This window comes from Ornithodoros turicata, chromosome 1 (genome assembly GCF_037126465.1).
Source record: "Ornithodoros turicata isolate Travis chromosome 1, ASM3712646v1, whole genome shotgun sequence".
Lineage (NCBI taxonomy): Eukaryota > Metazoa > Arthropoda > Arachnida > Ixodida > Argasidae > Ornithodoros > Ornithodoros turicata.
Genome location: NC_088201.1, coordinates 26,984,397 through 27,000,505, shown reverse-complemented (window position 1 = coordinate 27,000,505; position 16,109 = coordinate 26,984,397). Strand labels below are relative to the sequence as shown.

The 16,109-nt window shown below is 45.2% G+C and overlaps 1 protein-coding gene across 1 annotated transcript; it reads left to right on the top strand.

Moving 5' to 3' along the window:
• The first annotated feature begins 244 nt into the window (after positions 1-244).
• Positions 245-12,312, top strand: LOC135377741 (lysosomal aspartic protease-like). The gene is made up of 9 exons (XM_064610384.1): positions 245-348; positions 1,209-1,454; positions 5,864-5,993; positions 6,092-6,215; positions 6,900-7,218; positions 9,447-9,569; positions 11,334-11,478; positions 11,794-11,892; positions 12,018-12,312. Exons 2-9 carry the CDS (start codon positions 1,384-1,386, stop codon positions 12,177-12,179), a joined length of 1,173 nt encoding a protein of 390 aa, XP_064466454.1. The 5' UTR covers positions 245-348; positions 1,209-1,383; the 3' UTR covers positions 12,180-12,312.
• The last annotated feature ends 3,797 nt before the right edge of the window (positions 12,313-16,109 follow it).

Here is a 16,109-nt window from a genome sequence, read left to right as displayed (position 1 = left end):
CAGTTATGATGAAGAGATTACCTTTGTGCAAACGCGTGCAACCTCTAGCTAAAGTAGGCGTAGAGAAATAAATGATTCAGTTCGCATCGTCAAGGTCCACAGTACTGGGTATTTGATATGGGAGTAGACTAATATTAGAGAGAAAGTGAGAACCCTTTTTATAAACTCTATATCTTGTTCATTGCACAGTTAAACGAAATCCATAACGCATGCAGAAGCCTTCGCCTTTTGGACTTGAAGCTTATGAAAAGAATATGCTTCGCGATAAAAGAGTGGTGAACGCACAGAGGGGTCCCACAAGCAAGCACAGAACGACGTTGACGCACCGGAGAGAGATCGTCCGCGATAGTGAGTCAAGCATCGAGTTTCTGCTTTGGTGATGCCACGCTTTTCTCTCTTTTCCGTGATTTAATCAGTGTTTACACGTTACATGTTTACGTAACTATACTTTCAAAGGCAGCCGTGCGTCGCGAGAAGCGATTTAAGAAAAATCTTTCCAGGAACAATACAGCTAGTAGTACTGCTTCGCGACCGTTAGGCCGTATTACCAAGACACAGTCCAAGGCAGACCGCGTTAACAAAGGTGCTCTCACCCTATAAAGAAGAGAATTAGTTAATAGTTACGTACTACTGCTTGCAACATTCGAAGGTACAGCAGCCCGTATTGACTTGGCCGACCCTGAACGAGCTTGTATACCATTATTGGGTTTGAGGCTGGGCAGTATGTAGTACGAGTCTATTAGTCGGAAGAAACAATCTTGCAAGTTGCAACTTCTGGAGATTCCAGGCTGTGAGAGTCACATCACACCTGCAAGTATGAATACACCCTGAAGGGAATACGTATTCTAGCCAACATATTTGATGTGCGCGCTATCTAATACGTAGTGTGCAAAGAAATAAACCGAACGAGAAAATAACGGCACAGAGTGCAGGGTAGATTAAATTTATTTTTGTATGTTGACAGGCAGTACCCCCTCCCCTCGGCTTGAACCCGGACGTCCCGGCTTGGATAGGAAAATGGTCACTTTATCTAACACTCGTCTCTGTTAAAATATAGCATTGTCGTGAACCTTTGGCGTTGTCTGTGAGGTCTCCTCCCGATAGCCTGTACTCTTTTGAACATTGAAAAGAATTCTGTCACGCCACACGTGTTATCGCTGCTTCCCAGGCGATATGCTTCTCAGGTTGCGTTTCGTTCTCTGGTGCAGGCTGTTCACAATACCAGGAACGCTGTCAGATAAAGCGTGGATGACTCGGTCTGGCATGTGAAGCAAACATCGTGTGAAGGGAAGCTCCCCCGATAAAAGGATAGTGCAGATAGCCGGAGAAAAGACTCCTCATTTGTCGACATCCGCCAAGGCGTCTAGTTTCAAGGGACACGCGATGGAAGCGAAACTGCTGCTGCTGCTCTTTGCAGCTCTTTTGTTCCTGCAGGGAACTGATGGGTTGCTCAGGTTAGTGAGCAGTATATTTGTTTAGTGCGCAACTGATTTCTGTGTCTGTGCGCTTTCATGCATGCTTATTTAATAGGAAGATTCATGCTTCATAAGCTTCTCCCGACGGCATCGTAAATCACGCAAGTCTATGGTACGGGCGATATCTGTGTGATTAAATGTACTTACGCGGAAACTATAGTTTTTAGTGAAATATCCTGTTGACAGCTAACCAATGGGCATCATGTGATCGCTATACGGTGAAACGACCATTTAGCTGATTAACACGTGAAACGGCCGGCCGTGTGGCACATTAGCATGCTTGATATGTGTGTAGCTCACTCAAACTGGTCCTGCTGACGCATTGCTCATGAGGTCCCAGCAAAGTCGGAACATCTGCACGGTTGACGTTTGAGATCTAAGCTTGTATGTGTGTATGAATGTTGTCTCCGTATGTAAATGCTACATATGTATTCGTAGGTAAACGCCATGATGAGATAAGCCTGAGTTTGGGCAACGGAAATAGCGAGTTTTAGATACCGTTGATAAGGTTATCGTGTCTATCGGAACCAATCGTAGTCGCGCGTGACTCAGAATCTTATCCACTGATTGGATCCGGTTGATACGGTTCGACGCAAGCCACGTTAACAACGGTCTGCTAAAACTCTCTAATACATCGATACAACGAAACATCCGTTGCGTCTGTACTTTCGTTGCTCTGGCTCACGCATCATGTGTAAATCCTCACTGGGATAACCAGATGCAGTTTCAATGTAAAGTTCGAGCACCGAAAACCGGATTTTTAGAAAGTATATAATAAGCACCGAAAGGGCATTGCGGATTTCCAAATAAAATTAGCCCCAAGATACGCGCAACCAAATGTAGTATTAGCGTAGCCAGAAAACACTGGAAGGGTGCTACGGGAACTTTACATTGGGGAAACGATTCCACTACCAAAGGTAAGGTTTCGGGACCCCCCTCCCTTTTTTTTTTTTTCTGGCTACGCCACTGAAATGTAGAGTGAATGAATTTATTTCCTCAAGTTAGGACAGGAGAGACTAGCGACTTCACTAGGTCGTGGCTCTGAGACCAAAGAATTGGCATGGATGGTTACTTTGTACAACAACACCACGTATAGGCGCACAGACTAGATGGATTTTTGAAAAGTATAGTGTAAGGAGAAAAGCTAGTGTGCCAGCTAGCTGCGTGCGTGACGCCCCACGGCTTTGGATGAGTCTATACTGATAAAATTTCTTCAGTATTCTAAATCAGTGTTCTAAAGCGTTTACCATAACTAGACTCTAACCATAACCAGTGCCATAACCCTTCAGAGTTTTAGCTCTGAACCGGATCGACCATAGTGCCGGTTACAGCCATGGTTGCAGCAGCTGTTTGACGACTCGAAACCTTTCCCTGAAGTCCTCTCCCCTGTGTACTTCCTGAAAAATGTTGCCTTGGCAACTCTGGTGCAGACGAAATGTGATCGCCCAGCACGAATGCTAACATCCGTTCCTCGTCTCTTTCTGCTTCATTTGTTCGGCACACTTTATACATTGCGAAGGTCCATTCCGGTTTTACGGAGGAGGTAATTGTCTACGGTTATATCGGGGCATATACCGCCTATTTAGAGTAACCGGTAAGGATTTACCATATATTTCCTTCAGGACGTGCAAAAAAAAGAGAAAAAAAAAACGATATGCACAAAACACAGTCTGTGTTACACCCACATAGCACAGTCCTTCTTTCTCTCTTTCAACTTTTTTTGGTACTGTTTTTCATAACGGTTTGAACCTGACGATTTAAATCAGCACCCAAATAGTAGTTGTTTTAATAATAATAATAATAATAATAATAAAAAAAAGAACGATGAAATTCGGAAAGAAGTTGGATATCATTTCGATTTTCGACAACGCTGAGATAAATGAATGTTACAAAAACCAAGTGTATAGGTACGTAACAACAACAACTTTATTATTTACCTACGATCAGAGGGTACAATGTCAACTACGTGAATCTACTAGTTCAGTGCACTAACAGCTTGGACCGGCTTCGGTGGGTCAGTTTGTGGCGTGTCCGCCTACTGATCTCAACCCGAGGACGCCTGTAATTTGTGGCAGGGTACAAGTTGCTAAATTAATCCACAGACCGACCATTGTGGCGTCGCTCATACTTGTCTCGCGATGTAAAGCCAGGAATTATCAAATAACAGCTCGGGAGATGTCCTCACAGCACATTTTTTATCGCGTGATATGAACATACTACCTTCTGGAACTTAGAAAGGTAGAAAATGCAACGAACAGGTGAGGAGAACCCCAGCCGATATTTCGAACATAGACTGTTCTTCTGGGCGATACCTTAAGGTACTGACCACCAGAGGTGGGCGTTTGTCCTCACTAGCCTCACCCTCACCTCAGTTTTCTGGGAGAAAAATTTTCCTCACCTCACCTCAAACAAATTTTGAAAATCCAACAAAATGCTTTGTTGGGCTAGTTGGTTGGGGGTTGTTGTTTTCGCGCTGTGTGTTCCCTGTCTAAAATTTTGAAAATTTTTCCTCACCTCAATTTTTTTAAAGCTATTTGTGTATTCGATGTGAAGATTGTGTATTCGATGCGCGTTGGCTTTGAGTGACTGCCAATGTAAATGCATATACCTCAAGCGTGAGTGCATACAGGGTGCGGCACGAAACGTGTCATTTGACCATTATAAGAAAACGGCTTAACGGAAAAATGTGGGGTAAACAACTTTCTTCTGGACATTTAGTTTGTCACCAAATACAAATAGTTTCATCAATTTGCCATTGAAATACATTTTCGAAATTGAACTCATGAAATTGCTTAGTCAATGTAACGTTCTTTTTTGCTTTTTCTTCTTGCTGGAGGATTTGGCCTACTCCATCACAGAAAATGCTTCGTGGAACGATTGTTAGACCCGTAAAAGTTGCGCTGAAATTGAAGTTCAGTTGCGGGTATGCGAATGACGCGCAAAGTCGGGCGTCAGATCAGCGGCGAGAGAGGAGGGCAGTCCCCGCCCAGATGAGAGACAGAAGCTGCGGAAAAAAGGAAAGATATCCTGTGTACGTGCGGGAAACGTTTCCATAAAGTGCGCGTTCATAAATTTTTTCTCGCCTCACCTCAAAAAAATTTTCCCATAGTTTTCCTCACCTCACCTCAAATTTTTTTAAAATGTTTCTCACCTCACCTCAAACTTTTTGAAAATTTTCCTCACCTCACCACACCTCAAATTTTTTTTTAGATTTTCCTCACCCCACCTCAAACATCACCAGAAAAATTGGCCCTCACCTCACCTCAAATATCGTGAGGTGAGGGTGAGGAAACCCTCACCCTCGCACGCCCTCGTGAGGGTGCCCACCTCTGCTGACAACTAATATATTTCCTTTCGGAAGCGCTCAGTTCCTGAGCATTTACTGTAGAAGAATGCGCGCAGCGGCACGAGCTCTCCCGGCGGCGTGTTGTGACGTCAGCGCATCTGAGTATTTTTATTGGATTCCGAGAATCGTCTGCTACAGCGCACTCGCAAGGCGACTGGTCGACTGCTCTGTAGCCAAATACCACAAAGAAAGAATGAAGGAGGCACACGCCTCACTATTGGGCGGACAAAAATGACCTGGCAGAAAGGTAGCCAAAATGGCTTTTCTGACCCGTGAGACCTTGCGCACCGGAATTGCGCGCTGCATCGTATTTTTTGTCCGAATATGTTTGTAATCCCAATCATGATTAAAACAAAATTGCTTGTTCTTCTATATTTTTTCTTATTCTTTTTCTGGAGCTGTCATTTGCCAAATGCAGGGCCGAGCCTTCGATGTACCGCCTAGAGCTCTGACATTGGAGCAATTCTGACATTGTGGAGCTCCTTGTGTTACAACAGACTTTATATTGTTCCTGGTTCAATGTAGTATTAGCCATTTGTTCCGGTTTACCAAGGGCAATTGATATTTGCTTTGTCATGCCAGCAGCGTATTTTACGCGTCTTTTCAGTTTATGACAACTAGATTTGTGGCCTCTGTTCCATCTATCTTTCATTGTTCATTTTGCAAATTTTCACGAACTTGGTGCTTGTGGTCCGAAACAAAGACAAAGCTCGATCAAAAAACAGATTTAGATTAAATAAATTGGGTTTTCCTTTCATACATTTCATCTTTCTTTTTCTTTCAACCCTGATAGTAGCACTATATAGCAGTTTACTACTGACGTGCAAAATTCGGGGATTGAGATGAGGACCACGGAGCATAGCACAACTTTCTTTTTTTACTCTTTTTTTTTTTTACTCTGGTGGCAACTGCGCGTTGTACTGAGGAGAGAGGGGTACTCAAGCTTTGAAGCCTTCGAGTTGCATCCCGTCTTGCTTGCCTGAAAATTGTATGATATATGACTAAACGTTTTGTCTTGGCATGCCTTATCTCCTCGTGACAGGATTCGTCTCCACCGAATGCAGACTATACGGCATCATCTGCTGGATGCGGGTGCGCCTGAAATCATAACTACTTACGTGAAGCACAGGCTGGTTGGACCAGTCCCAGAACCGCTATCCAACTATCTGGACGTAAGTGAACGCCTTAATCCTTTGAATAGTAGTTTAGATTATGCAGAACTCTCCCGAGCTGACGTGTTCCTGAGCTTGAGTATTCTCTCAATTTACAGGCTCAGTACTACGGTGTCGTGTCATTAGGAACACCTCCGCAGAAGTTCCGCGTTGTCTTCGACACGGGCTCTTCCAACCTCTGGGTGCCATCGGCCAAATGTCCTTTCACCAACATTGCTTGCTGTAGGTACATCGTAAACGTTCAGCCAGTATTATCACAACCATACATACGCACACACAAACGAGAGAAAAAAAAAACAGTTTGCACATGAGGATGAAATTTCTGCGCCCCCGGTGCGCCAGATACCTTTTTAGATACCTCACACCAGATACCTTTTTAGATACCTCACACCAGATACCTTTTTCGGCATTTTATCACGTGTCTATCGTTAAAAACAGAGTGAAAAGGCAAAACGGACAACTCTGAAAAATCTTCTGGGCTAATACATCATATACTAACGCATGGCCAACGAAGCACTGGTGTGGGATGGGCTCTAAGAGATGATGTCATGACTGAGGTGCACATCTGTGGAGTGTTTCTATGGCACACACGAAAGTGCAGCAGCAGGTCCTCATAGCTCCGCATATTCTCCCCCCAGATTCAGTATAAGTTTCAGATATCATGAGTTCTCTCGCAAACCAGCCACGTACAGCCACGAATTATCATTATCATGACACGGCACCCGCCACATGGGCGCAAACAACAACTTTATTTTGAGATGGAGAGTGGGGAGGTTCATCGCCAGAGGCGATACTCTACCCCATTGCTGGTGGGGAAGTTGGGAATAAAATAATGGGTCTCTTCAACATGGGCGCAAGAGTGTATTGTCGATCTGAAAATCTATAGATAGTTTCGCTTATCCGCAGTGCTTCACCGCAAGTACCACAGTGAACAATCCAGCACCTACAAGAAGAACGGTACAAGCTTCGTAATTCGCTATGGCAGTGGCAGCGTCAAAGGAGAACTGAGCACCGACGTCTTCTCGCTGGAAGACGTGCTTGTCAAAGACCAGACGTTCGCCGAAATTCTTCGGGAGTCTGGTCTGGCCTTCATTGCTGCCAAATTTGATGGTATTTTGGGTTTGGGCTACCCACAGATCTCTGTCCTTGGTGTCCCTCCAGTGTTTGACAACATGATTGCTCAGGGTGTGGTAAAAGACCCAGTGTTCTCAGTCTATCTCGATAGGTAAGATATCCGACCACACACAATTCTAATTTCCTTTTGTGGGGCCCTTATCTTCATTCGGCTTGTCGTTATGAGGTATAGTTCCACTGTCACGCACACATACAGATTTCTAATACAAAAGCGGGAGATATCCTTGCGCCAGGAAACTTCAAACTCCAAATGCGGGAGCATTGAATACGCCGGATTTGCCGACCAGGGTGGCCGGCGAGGCATGCGCTCTGTCGACGAGGATATGTATCTACTATATGACTAATTAGATACGAAGGCAAAAAAATAGGCGATGTCAAGTTGCCGGTGGTGAGTAAATCAGAGTGATATTAAACGGTAGGAGCAAGCTCCTACCGTTTAATATCACTCTTTGATATGACTAATTACCTAAAATTATTTACTTACTTTTTTAATTAGAGGTTTTCGGGGGAATGCGGAATGGGTGGGGGGGGGGAATTGGAGACAGACATTATTCAAGGTCGCTCTATTTTTAATAATCCTCAGACAAACGCATATCAGGCGCTGGCAGTACAACGCGCGCTTCGGACGGCCACATGCTTTGGAGTTATCTATGGATCTGATTGGGATAGGCCAGACTTGTACGTATCTTGAGTACGTACTCAAAATACAGTATTTTAAATACTTTTTCCGGTATTTTGGTACTCTACTCAATACTTTTTGCGACAAGTATTTTTAATGTATTTAAAATACTTTTTTCGGTATTTGCTACTCAATACTCAAAATACTTTCCTTCCTCGTCAAGCCATATCCAGCACGCTTCCCGCCGTGCCGAGATTTTCAGCTCACTGGAATTTAACCCCCTTTTTCTTCGTTTTCTTTTTTTCGGGAATTCGCGAATCTGTAATTTATCCTCTTGTACAATAGGCTGGTCCCAAGCCTGGCCTTGCTTCTCAATAGCCAACTGAGTCAGAAAACCGTCAGGGGATTAGGTACAAGATAATCCCGGCATTTATTTCCTTGGTCATCAAAGCAATAAACACGTGCCAGAAGTTGAAAGACCTGAACCGACATACAGGAGGGATTACGAAGTTTTGGGTCAGAACATATCAACAAAGTTTACTTGGGTTCACCAAAGTTCACCAAACATTACTTGACACCAAGACGTTGCAAATGAAAGATATGCATGGCTGATGAAGTTTATTCCTTTCATTTGTAAGGCCACGTTCAGAATACGCGTTTCATTAACTGCTAATACTAAGGTACTTTAAATAGTATCTTAAATACCTCTTAGAGTATTTAGTACTCTACTCAAATTACTTTCAGTTTTGAGTATTTTGTACTCTATTTTAAATACTTTTTCCGTAGAGTATTTAGTATCTTATTTTAAATACTTTTGCGCAGTATTTTGTACAAGTCTGGGATAGGCCCTGATTTGCTGGCCAGATTTACCGCTCTGCGGCTCAGATAACACGCTGAAGGCGAAGGTAGTGGCCTTTCTGTGCTCCCGATGAACTTCATCCTGGTTTTGACTCATCTGCATAGCAAAATTTGGCGACGGATACATTAGAGTAGGTGCACGTTTGGGGATTCTTAAAAAAATAGGGTGGCTTTAAATAACGGCTCGCTCGAATTCTGCTATCTCGCATTTCCTCGAAAATTCAGTCGAAAACTTAAGAAATTGTAGGTAATCAGTCATCTAGTTCGTGAAATACTCTTGTCGACCTTCTCGATTCCAATATGTTGTCTTCCTGGGCGTTCCCAGGATTCTTTTCAAGTGGGACGGGGGTGGGGGACGTGCAACGTCCTCCTTTCCTGGAGACGGACGCTGCGAACTGTGCGGGTTTTCAGAAGATCATAATATGATGACATATGACATATCTATGAATAAGAGTGCACAATTTTCATAAGTGGCCCTGCAGCTCGGGGGGGGGGGGGGGTACGCACATGTTTGTATCCGATTGAGTATTGAGTTTGCTGTTTTGCACTGAGGCGTAACATGCTTGTCACGCGGCGATGCCAAGTTGCGGCAATTCATGCAAAAAGATTCTGCAACGCCTTAAGTTGCTGCCCCAGTAGAGCTACACGACGAAACCACGCGCAGTCGAACCCACAGACGTTGGGGAACTCTTGTCCAGCACTGTGCCTCCACTCCCATAATGTAGGAAATTTTCGCGACATTTACCTGTTGCTATTGTAATGAAATGCCCCAGAGTACGTTACCCCCTTGTAAGACTTACCTACGTAAGCCCTAAGTAAGCTTAACGCGTCGTTTCCTACAGGAATACGAATGACTCTACTGGCGGCGAGGTGATCTTCGGAGGCATCGACCATTCGCACTACAAGGGTGACGTCGCCTATATCCCGGTCTCCAAGAAGGGCTACTGGCAATTCAACATGGATGGGTAATAGCTTTCTTTCATAAGCAGGCCTTCGCACGCGGGGACAATGAAGGCTGCCGAGCAACAAAATGTTTTGTATGCTATATGTTGATCATATGTCGACTGTTGCACAGAGATCCGTTGATTCACAGTGACACAAGTACACACTGCGGTGCAAGCCGACAAGAACGGCCCTGTAGAAGTGAAGCAGCGAATTGCCTCGTAGACTGATCATACAACCGGAAACTTCGTTGAAACGTCCGCTGCTCGGTCACGTGATTAATCACATGCGGACTCCTCCGAGCGCCTTTGTTTTGCGCACTTGGCAATTTCACAAAAGGACGCTATGACAGGGACAGCGGGGAAGCGTTATTTAGTATTTTTCATCATGCTAATGTTTGAGCTGGTACTCGGTACTTAGTAGAAGCACGACAGTAAAAGCTGGTGATTGGCAGCAATATTTTTTTATTTCCTTCTTCTGGAGCTGCCGATAGTATCTGCTTTTGGTAGTCCATCCTTCCCGTTGGCAGGTAAAAGCAAGAGCGCCATGATTTTGCGGTTTGGGAGTCGAGCAAAAATAAATAACGCTTTACTGCGAAAGGTGCTTCAGGAGCAAAAGTCCTGCTGCGCTTGCTTGTGCCTGATATTGAGCGCGGGAAAGCTATCGCTCGGCTTTGGTTCTGGCAGAAGAGGTGTGCCCGCGAATTCATTATTACCAGGGAGGATTTGGTTTGTCGCCGGAAAAAGCAAAAAATGCGGATTTTGAGTTTGGTCACGGAAAGACACGGATTTAGCCTTCCGAAATGGGAATTCGTGAACTTCATTGTTTTGAGTGCTGAAAGACACGAATTTCATTTCTCCTTGCCGAGGAAAATAGTGGTACATACTTCGCCACAGATCTTAGACCATTGTTTCACAGCAGTTTCTGTCTGATCGTAGCAGTCAATCGTAATCTCAAACGATAACAACATATTTTAACAACCCGTACCTCTTCGGGAAGTTTACATCCAAGAAACTCGCGCGCTCCTTCATCGGGATACCCAGGCTTCAAGTCCCAGTTTTCGAGCAAAGCGACACCCCGTTTGGCTCACCTTCCCCCCCCCCTCTCTCTCTATCTTTCGTTTTCTTTTATAATATATTACCCCCTCCCCCAGTTTCCGAGTCGGGTGAGAAGAGCGGTGACTTGGCAAATTACGAATTTTGTTTTGCTCCCAGCACCAGCGCTTCAAGAAGGAAAATGCGTTTCGCGTTTCGGTGCAAGCTGTGAGAACCGGAGAGAGCAACATTTTTCGGCTTAATACCGTACAATAGAAATACCGTATATAATCTCAAGATGTCGTCGGTAGACATAATTAGATTGTCGTCATCGACGTGGACCGACGTCTGTATGTAACGTTTCGATGTTACCGTTCGCGTGGAGAGTTGCGACAGGGCGTGACTGTAGTGTCTGTCTGGGATCAGTATTATGTGTAATTTTTGTCGCAAAAAAACTGCAGTGTTTCTAATATTTTAGCAATTTTAGAACTGAATTCGGATATTTTAACACTATTATTAATGCTACTATTACTAATATAGCGTGCATTCATAAAATGGACTCCGTGGGCATGACCTCGTCATTCCTCTTTCACCTTCATCGGCCATCAGTGCATGGACGGCACCCCACTATAATAAACAGCACGAGCACAGCAAGTGGTTACAAAGGTGCTCTAACACAAGCGGTGTGATCTGCATATGGCTCGCTGTGCGGTACCGGCGGTACCTCATGGCTGTCAAATCGTGTCGTTGCAGAGTCGAGTTAAGCAACAATGGCAGCTTCTGCCGAGGCGGTTGCCAGGCCATTGCCGATACAGGCACTTCCTTGATTGCCGGGCCTTCAGCCGAAGTGACAAAACTGAACGAGCTCATTGGAGCTGCACCCTTCACAGGAGGAGAGGTCAGTCTGGTTATTCTAAGAAGTCATGGTAGATAGTCACATTGAACTAGCATGTCGCTTAACGCACACGGGCGTCGGAAAAGGGGGGGGGGGCAGTTGCAGCCTCCGATCTCAGGGCCCCGCCCCCACTTTTCATGCACAAAGATCAGGAAGGGCGTCTGGTACTTTTAGAGGCAACTTTGCTTCCTGTAGGTAACGTCTTCTAAATGAGTAAACGAGCTCCCTCCCTTCTCTGATGATGCACTTCCGACGCTCCTGGTTGCGCAGCTGATCTCCAATATGTTGTACACGATTTCAAATGCATTTTCTGTGCAGTACATCGTAAGTTGCAAGGAGATTCCCAACCTTCCTGTCATCACATTCACTTTGGGTGGGAAGAAATTCTCACTGGAAGGAAAAGACTACGTTTTACAGGTACTTTCTGTGGCACCACCATACATGCGATGTGAACATGTGTGCGGCGCTGCAGCTACGCACTTTCTGAGAATTCGCATGAGCTGACATATATATATATATATATATATCGCGTAAATTCGCAGGTCAGTGCTTCAGGTTTCCCATTGTGTCTGAGTGGCTTCATCGGCCTGGACGTGCCTCCGCCATTAGGCCCACTCTGGATTCTGGGTGATGTTTTCATTGGCCGCTACTACACCATCTTCGACCGTGGAAACGACCGTGTCGGGTTCGCTGACGCTGTGTAATGCCGCAGATATTATTCTTCCTCAACAAACATGTGCACAATACTACTACTACTTCGAAAACGAAATGGTTTTTCAGTTTTATTATTCATGTGCATTCATTGTGTATTCACGCAATAAATATGCGGTAAATCTGTTTCTTTTCCACCGGCTGCGTCCCTTCTGTTTCAGGTTCGTTGGAGCGCGGACAATATTGACCGTACCCGCATCCGTGCTACCTGAAATAGGTATATCCGCACCTCCGCGTGGTATGGAGTACATCCGCGATAATTGCATTCGTAAGAAAAGCTGTTGGCGGTGGCTGTGCTCGGGGTTACAGCCGTTGGAGCATGACGTAGAATTGCGGAAATGTTATTTCTGATGGTTGAGGTCATTACGTCCGACGTCGATAGCTTCGGTGATGTAATGTCGCTGTTAGGCCGAGCTCCTCTTTCGTTCTTTAGACAGTTCTACAACAGTGAATGGCACCGTTACACACTGCAGCCTGCTTTTTCCTGTAGGAAAATAAAGTCAAAATCAAAGAGCTATTTTTGGTTTTACTCTTATTTTCGTCACATCCGAGGGTGGCCCTAGAAATAACATTGAAACTTCAATTGAAATTCCTAACTGTACACTCTAAGAAAAAGGAGTAATTTTACTCCTTTTGGGGACTAAATGCATTGCCACAAACAAATACTCCCTTTCGGGAGTAAATCAATGTCACAGAGTGTGGAACTTAATTTCGCGCTCTGTTCTAAGAGTCCCAGGTGCATAATTCGTGTGCATGCATGAAAATACTTTGAATCACACCATCAACCGTGATATATCGAGTGATATACAATCTTGCGACGTGCAATAGGGCACAATTCGCGAAGAAAGAAGCGCTGTTTCTTACTCTGTGTGGGTGAAAAATTTCGAAGTTGGCTGACTTATACAGCCTTATGCCATCAAATTGACCAAGAGCACATATTTAGGCTACGTAGACTGTTGCATTCGGAATACCATTTGCGCAGTTCAGTGACTATTTGCAGTCCTGGGGACTAAAACGGGGATTAATTGTAGTGTAGGGGACAAGCTGCCAATTACTCCCCATTTTACTCTTTCTTTCTTTTTTTTTCCTTAGAGCGTATGTCACACTCAATATTCTTGCTGCTGGTGGTAGCGCAGGTCTTCTACTTGCGACCGTCGCGTGGCAACTGCAGGCAGCGACAACTGATTAAAAGCAGCTGCCCCGCCTCAGATTTGCACCAGGGAGGAGCAACCGTCATCATCAGTTTCCTTATCGCGAAACCCATCGATATTCATCTCCGGATGAAGGCACAATATGGTAGCGCCTGCATAAAAAAGTGCACCAATGGGCGCGTATATGTGTGCAAGTGGCAAGACAAGCGTGCTCGACTTGCCTCGACCTGGTCGTCCGCACACCGCTGTAACGGCCCAAAACTGTTGGTGCCACACGTGATGTTAGTCAAGACAGACATATCACTACCAAAGAGCTGGCCGAGTCATTGGGTGTTGTTGGGTCAGCCTATTTCATCACACGTGAGAAGCTGCAGTATGGAAATGTGTCCGCAAGAGGGGTTCCCAGCTTAATTAGGAACGCCGTGTCGACGCACGTATAGTGCTTCTCTGACGCTGAACGGGAGGAATTTTTGAGCCATATATAGTCACTGGCGACGAAAACTTCATTGCTTTAAATCCGAGACGAAAGGAGCGAGCACAGCATGGCGCAAACAGCTCATCACCGAAACCGAGGAAGTTTCGAAGTCAAGCGAATGCGGGTAAAGTCCTCTTAACGCCTTTTTTTTATCACAAGGGTACTATATTGCTGAGCATTATATGCTTATGGGGCATACAGTGAACGTCGAAACATGTGATCTGGTAGAGGCACATCTGAAGGCCGCAAAAAAGAAGACGAAGTTTCGTTTCGTTTCGTTTTCGGAGGGGAGATCTTCATGTTTCAAATTGCCACTGAAGAAGCTGTCGATAGTCCACAGGAGTGAGACGCGGTGGTCGAGTTGGATGAGCGAAACGCGAATTCTGAACGTTTCGTTTTCGGAGGGATGATCTTCTTGTTTATATTGCCACTGAAGAAGCTGTCGATAGACCTCAAGTGTGAAACGCGATGGTCGAGTTGGATGAGCGAAATGCGAATTCGCAACGTTTCGTTTTCGCAGGGATGATCTTGTTTATATTGCCACTGAAGAAGCTGTCGATGGTCCTCAGGAGTGAAACGCGATGGTCGAGTTGGATGAGCGAGACGCGAATTCTTAACGTTTCGTTTTCGGAGGGAGAATCTCCATGTTTTAGATTGGCACTGAAGTAGTTGTCGATGGTCCTCAGGAGTAAAACGCGATGGTCGAGTTAGATGAGCGAAACGCGAATCCTGGTCGATAGTCCTCAGGAGTGACACGCGATGGTCTAGTTGGATGAGCGAAACGCGAATCCTGAACATTTCGTTTTCGGTGAGGAAGATCTCCATGTTTTAGATTGTCACTGAAGAAGCTGTCGATAGTCCTCAAGTGTGAAACGCGATGGTCGAGTTGGATGAGCGAAATGCGAATTCTGAACGTTTCGTTTTCGCAGGGATCTTGTTTATATTGCCACTGAAGAAGCTGTCGATGGTCCTCAGGAGTGAAACGCGATGGTCGAGTTGGATGAGCGAAACGAGAATTCTCAACGTTTAGTTTTCGCAGGGAAGATCTTCATGTTTTAGATTGTCAGTGAAGAAGCTGTCGATAGTCCTCAGGAGTGAAACGCGATGGTCGAGTTGGATGAGCGAAACGCGAATTCTGAACGTTTCGTTTTCGGAGGGATAATCTTCTTGTTTAAAATTGCCACTGAAGACGCTGTCGATAGCCCTCAGGAGTGAAACGCGATGGTCGAGTTGGATGAGCGAAACGCGAATTCTTAGCGTTTCGTTTGCGGAGGGATGATGATCTTGTTTATATTGCCACTGAAGAAGCTGTCGATAGTCCTCAGGAGTGAAACGCGATGGTCGAGTTGGATGAGCGAAACGCGAATCCTGAACGTTTCGTTTTCGGAAGGAAGATGTTCATGTTTTAGATTGCCACTGAAGCTGTCGATAGTCTTCAGGAGTGAAACGCGATGGTCGAGTTGGATGAGCGAAACGCGAATTCTGAACGTTTCGTTTTCGGATGAATGATCTTCTTGTTTATATTGCCACTGAAGAAGCTGTCGATGGTCCTCAGGAGTGAAACGCGGTGGTCGAGTTGGATGAGCGAAACGCGAATTCTTAACGTTTCGTTTTCGGAGGGAAAATCTTCATGTTTTCGATTGGCACTGAAGAAGCTGTCGATGTCCTCAGGAGTAAAACGCGATGGTCGAGTTGGATAAGCGAAACGCGAGTTCTGAACGTTTCATTTTTGGAGGGATGATCTTCTTGTTTATATTGCCACTGAAGAAGCTGTCGATAGTCGTCGGGAGTGAAATGCGATGGTCGAGTTGGATGAGCGAAACGCGTATTCTCAACGTTTCGTTTGCGGAGGGATGATGATCTTGTTTATATTGCCACTGAAGAAGCTGACGATAGTCCTCAGGAGTGAAACGCGATGGTCGAGTTGGATGAGCGAAACGCGAATCCTGAACGTTTCGTTTTCGGAAGGAAGATGTTCATGTTTATATTGCCACTGAAGAAGCTGTCGATGGTCCTCAGGAGTGAAACGCGATGGTCGAGTTGGATGAGCGAAACGCGAATTCTTAACGTTTCGTTTTCGGAGGGAAAATCTTCATGTTTTCGATTGGCACTGAAGAAGCTGTCGATGTCCTCAGGAGTAAAACGCGATGGTCGAGTTGGATAAGCGAAACGCGAGTTCTGAACGTTTCATTTTTGGAGGGATGATCTTCTTGTTTATATTGCCACTGAAGAAGCTGTCGATAGTCGTCAGGAGTGAAATGCGATGGTCGAGTTGGATGAGCGAAACGCAAATTCTG

Coding starts and splice junctions, on each gene's coding strand:
- LOC135377741 (XM_064610384.1), top strand. CDS start 1,384: ATGGAAGCGAAACTGCTGCTGCTGCTCTTTGCAGCTCTTTTGTTCCTG. Junction 1,455..5,863: donor GGAACTGATGGGTTGCTCAG/GTTAGTGAGCAG, acceptor TCCTCGTGACAG/GATTCGTCTCCACCGAATGC. Junction 7,219..9,446: donor TTCTCAGTCTATCTCGATAG/GTAAGATATCCG, acceptor CGTTTCCTACAG/GAATACGAATGACTCTACTG.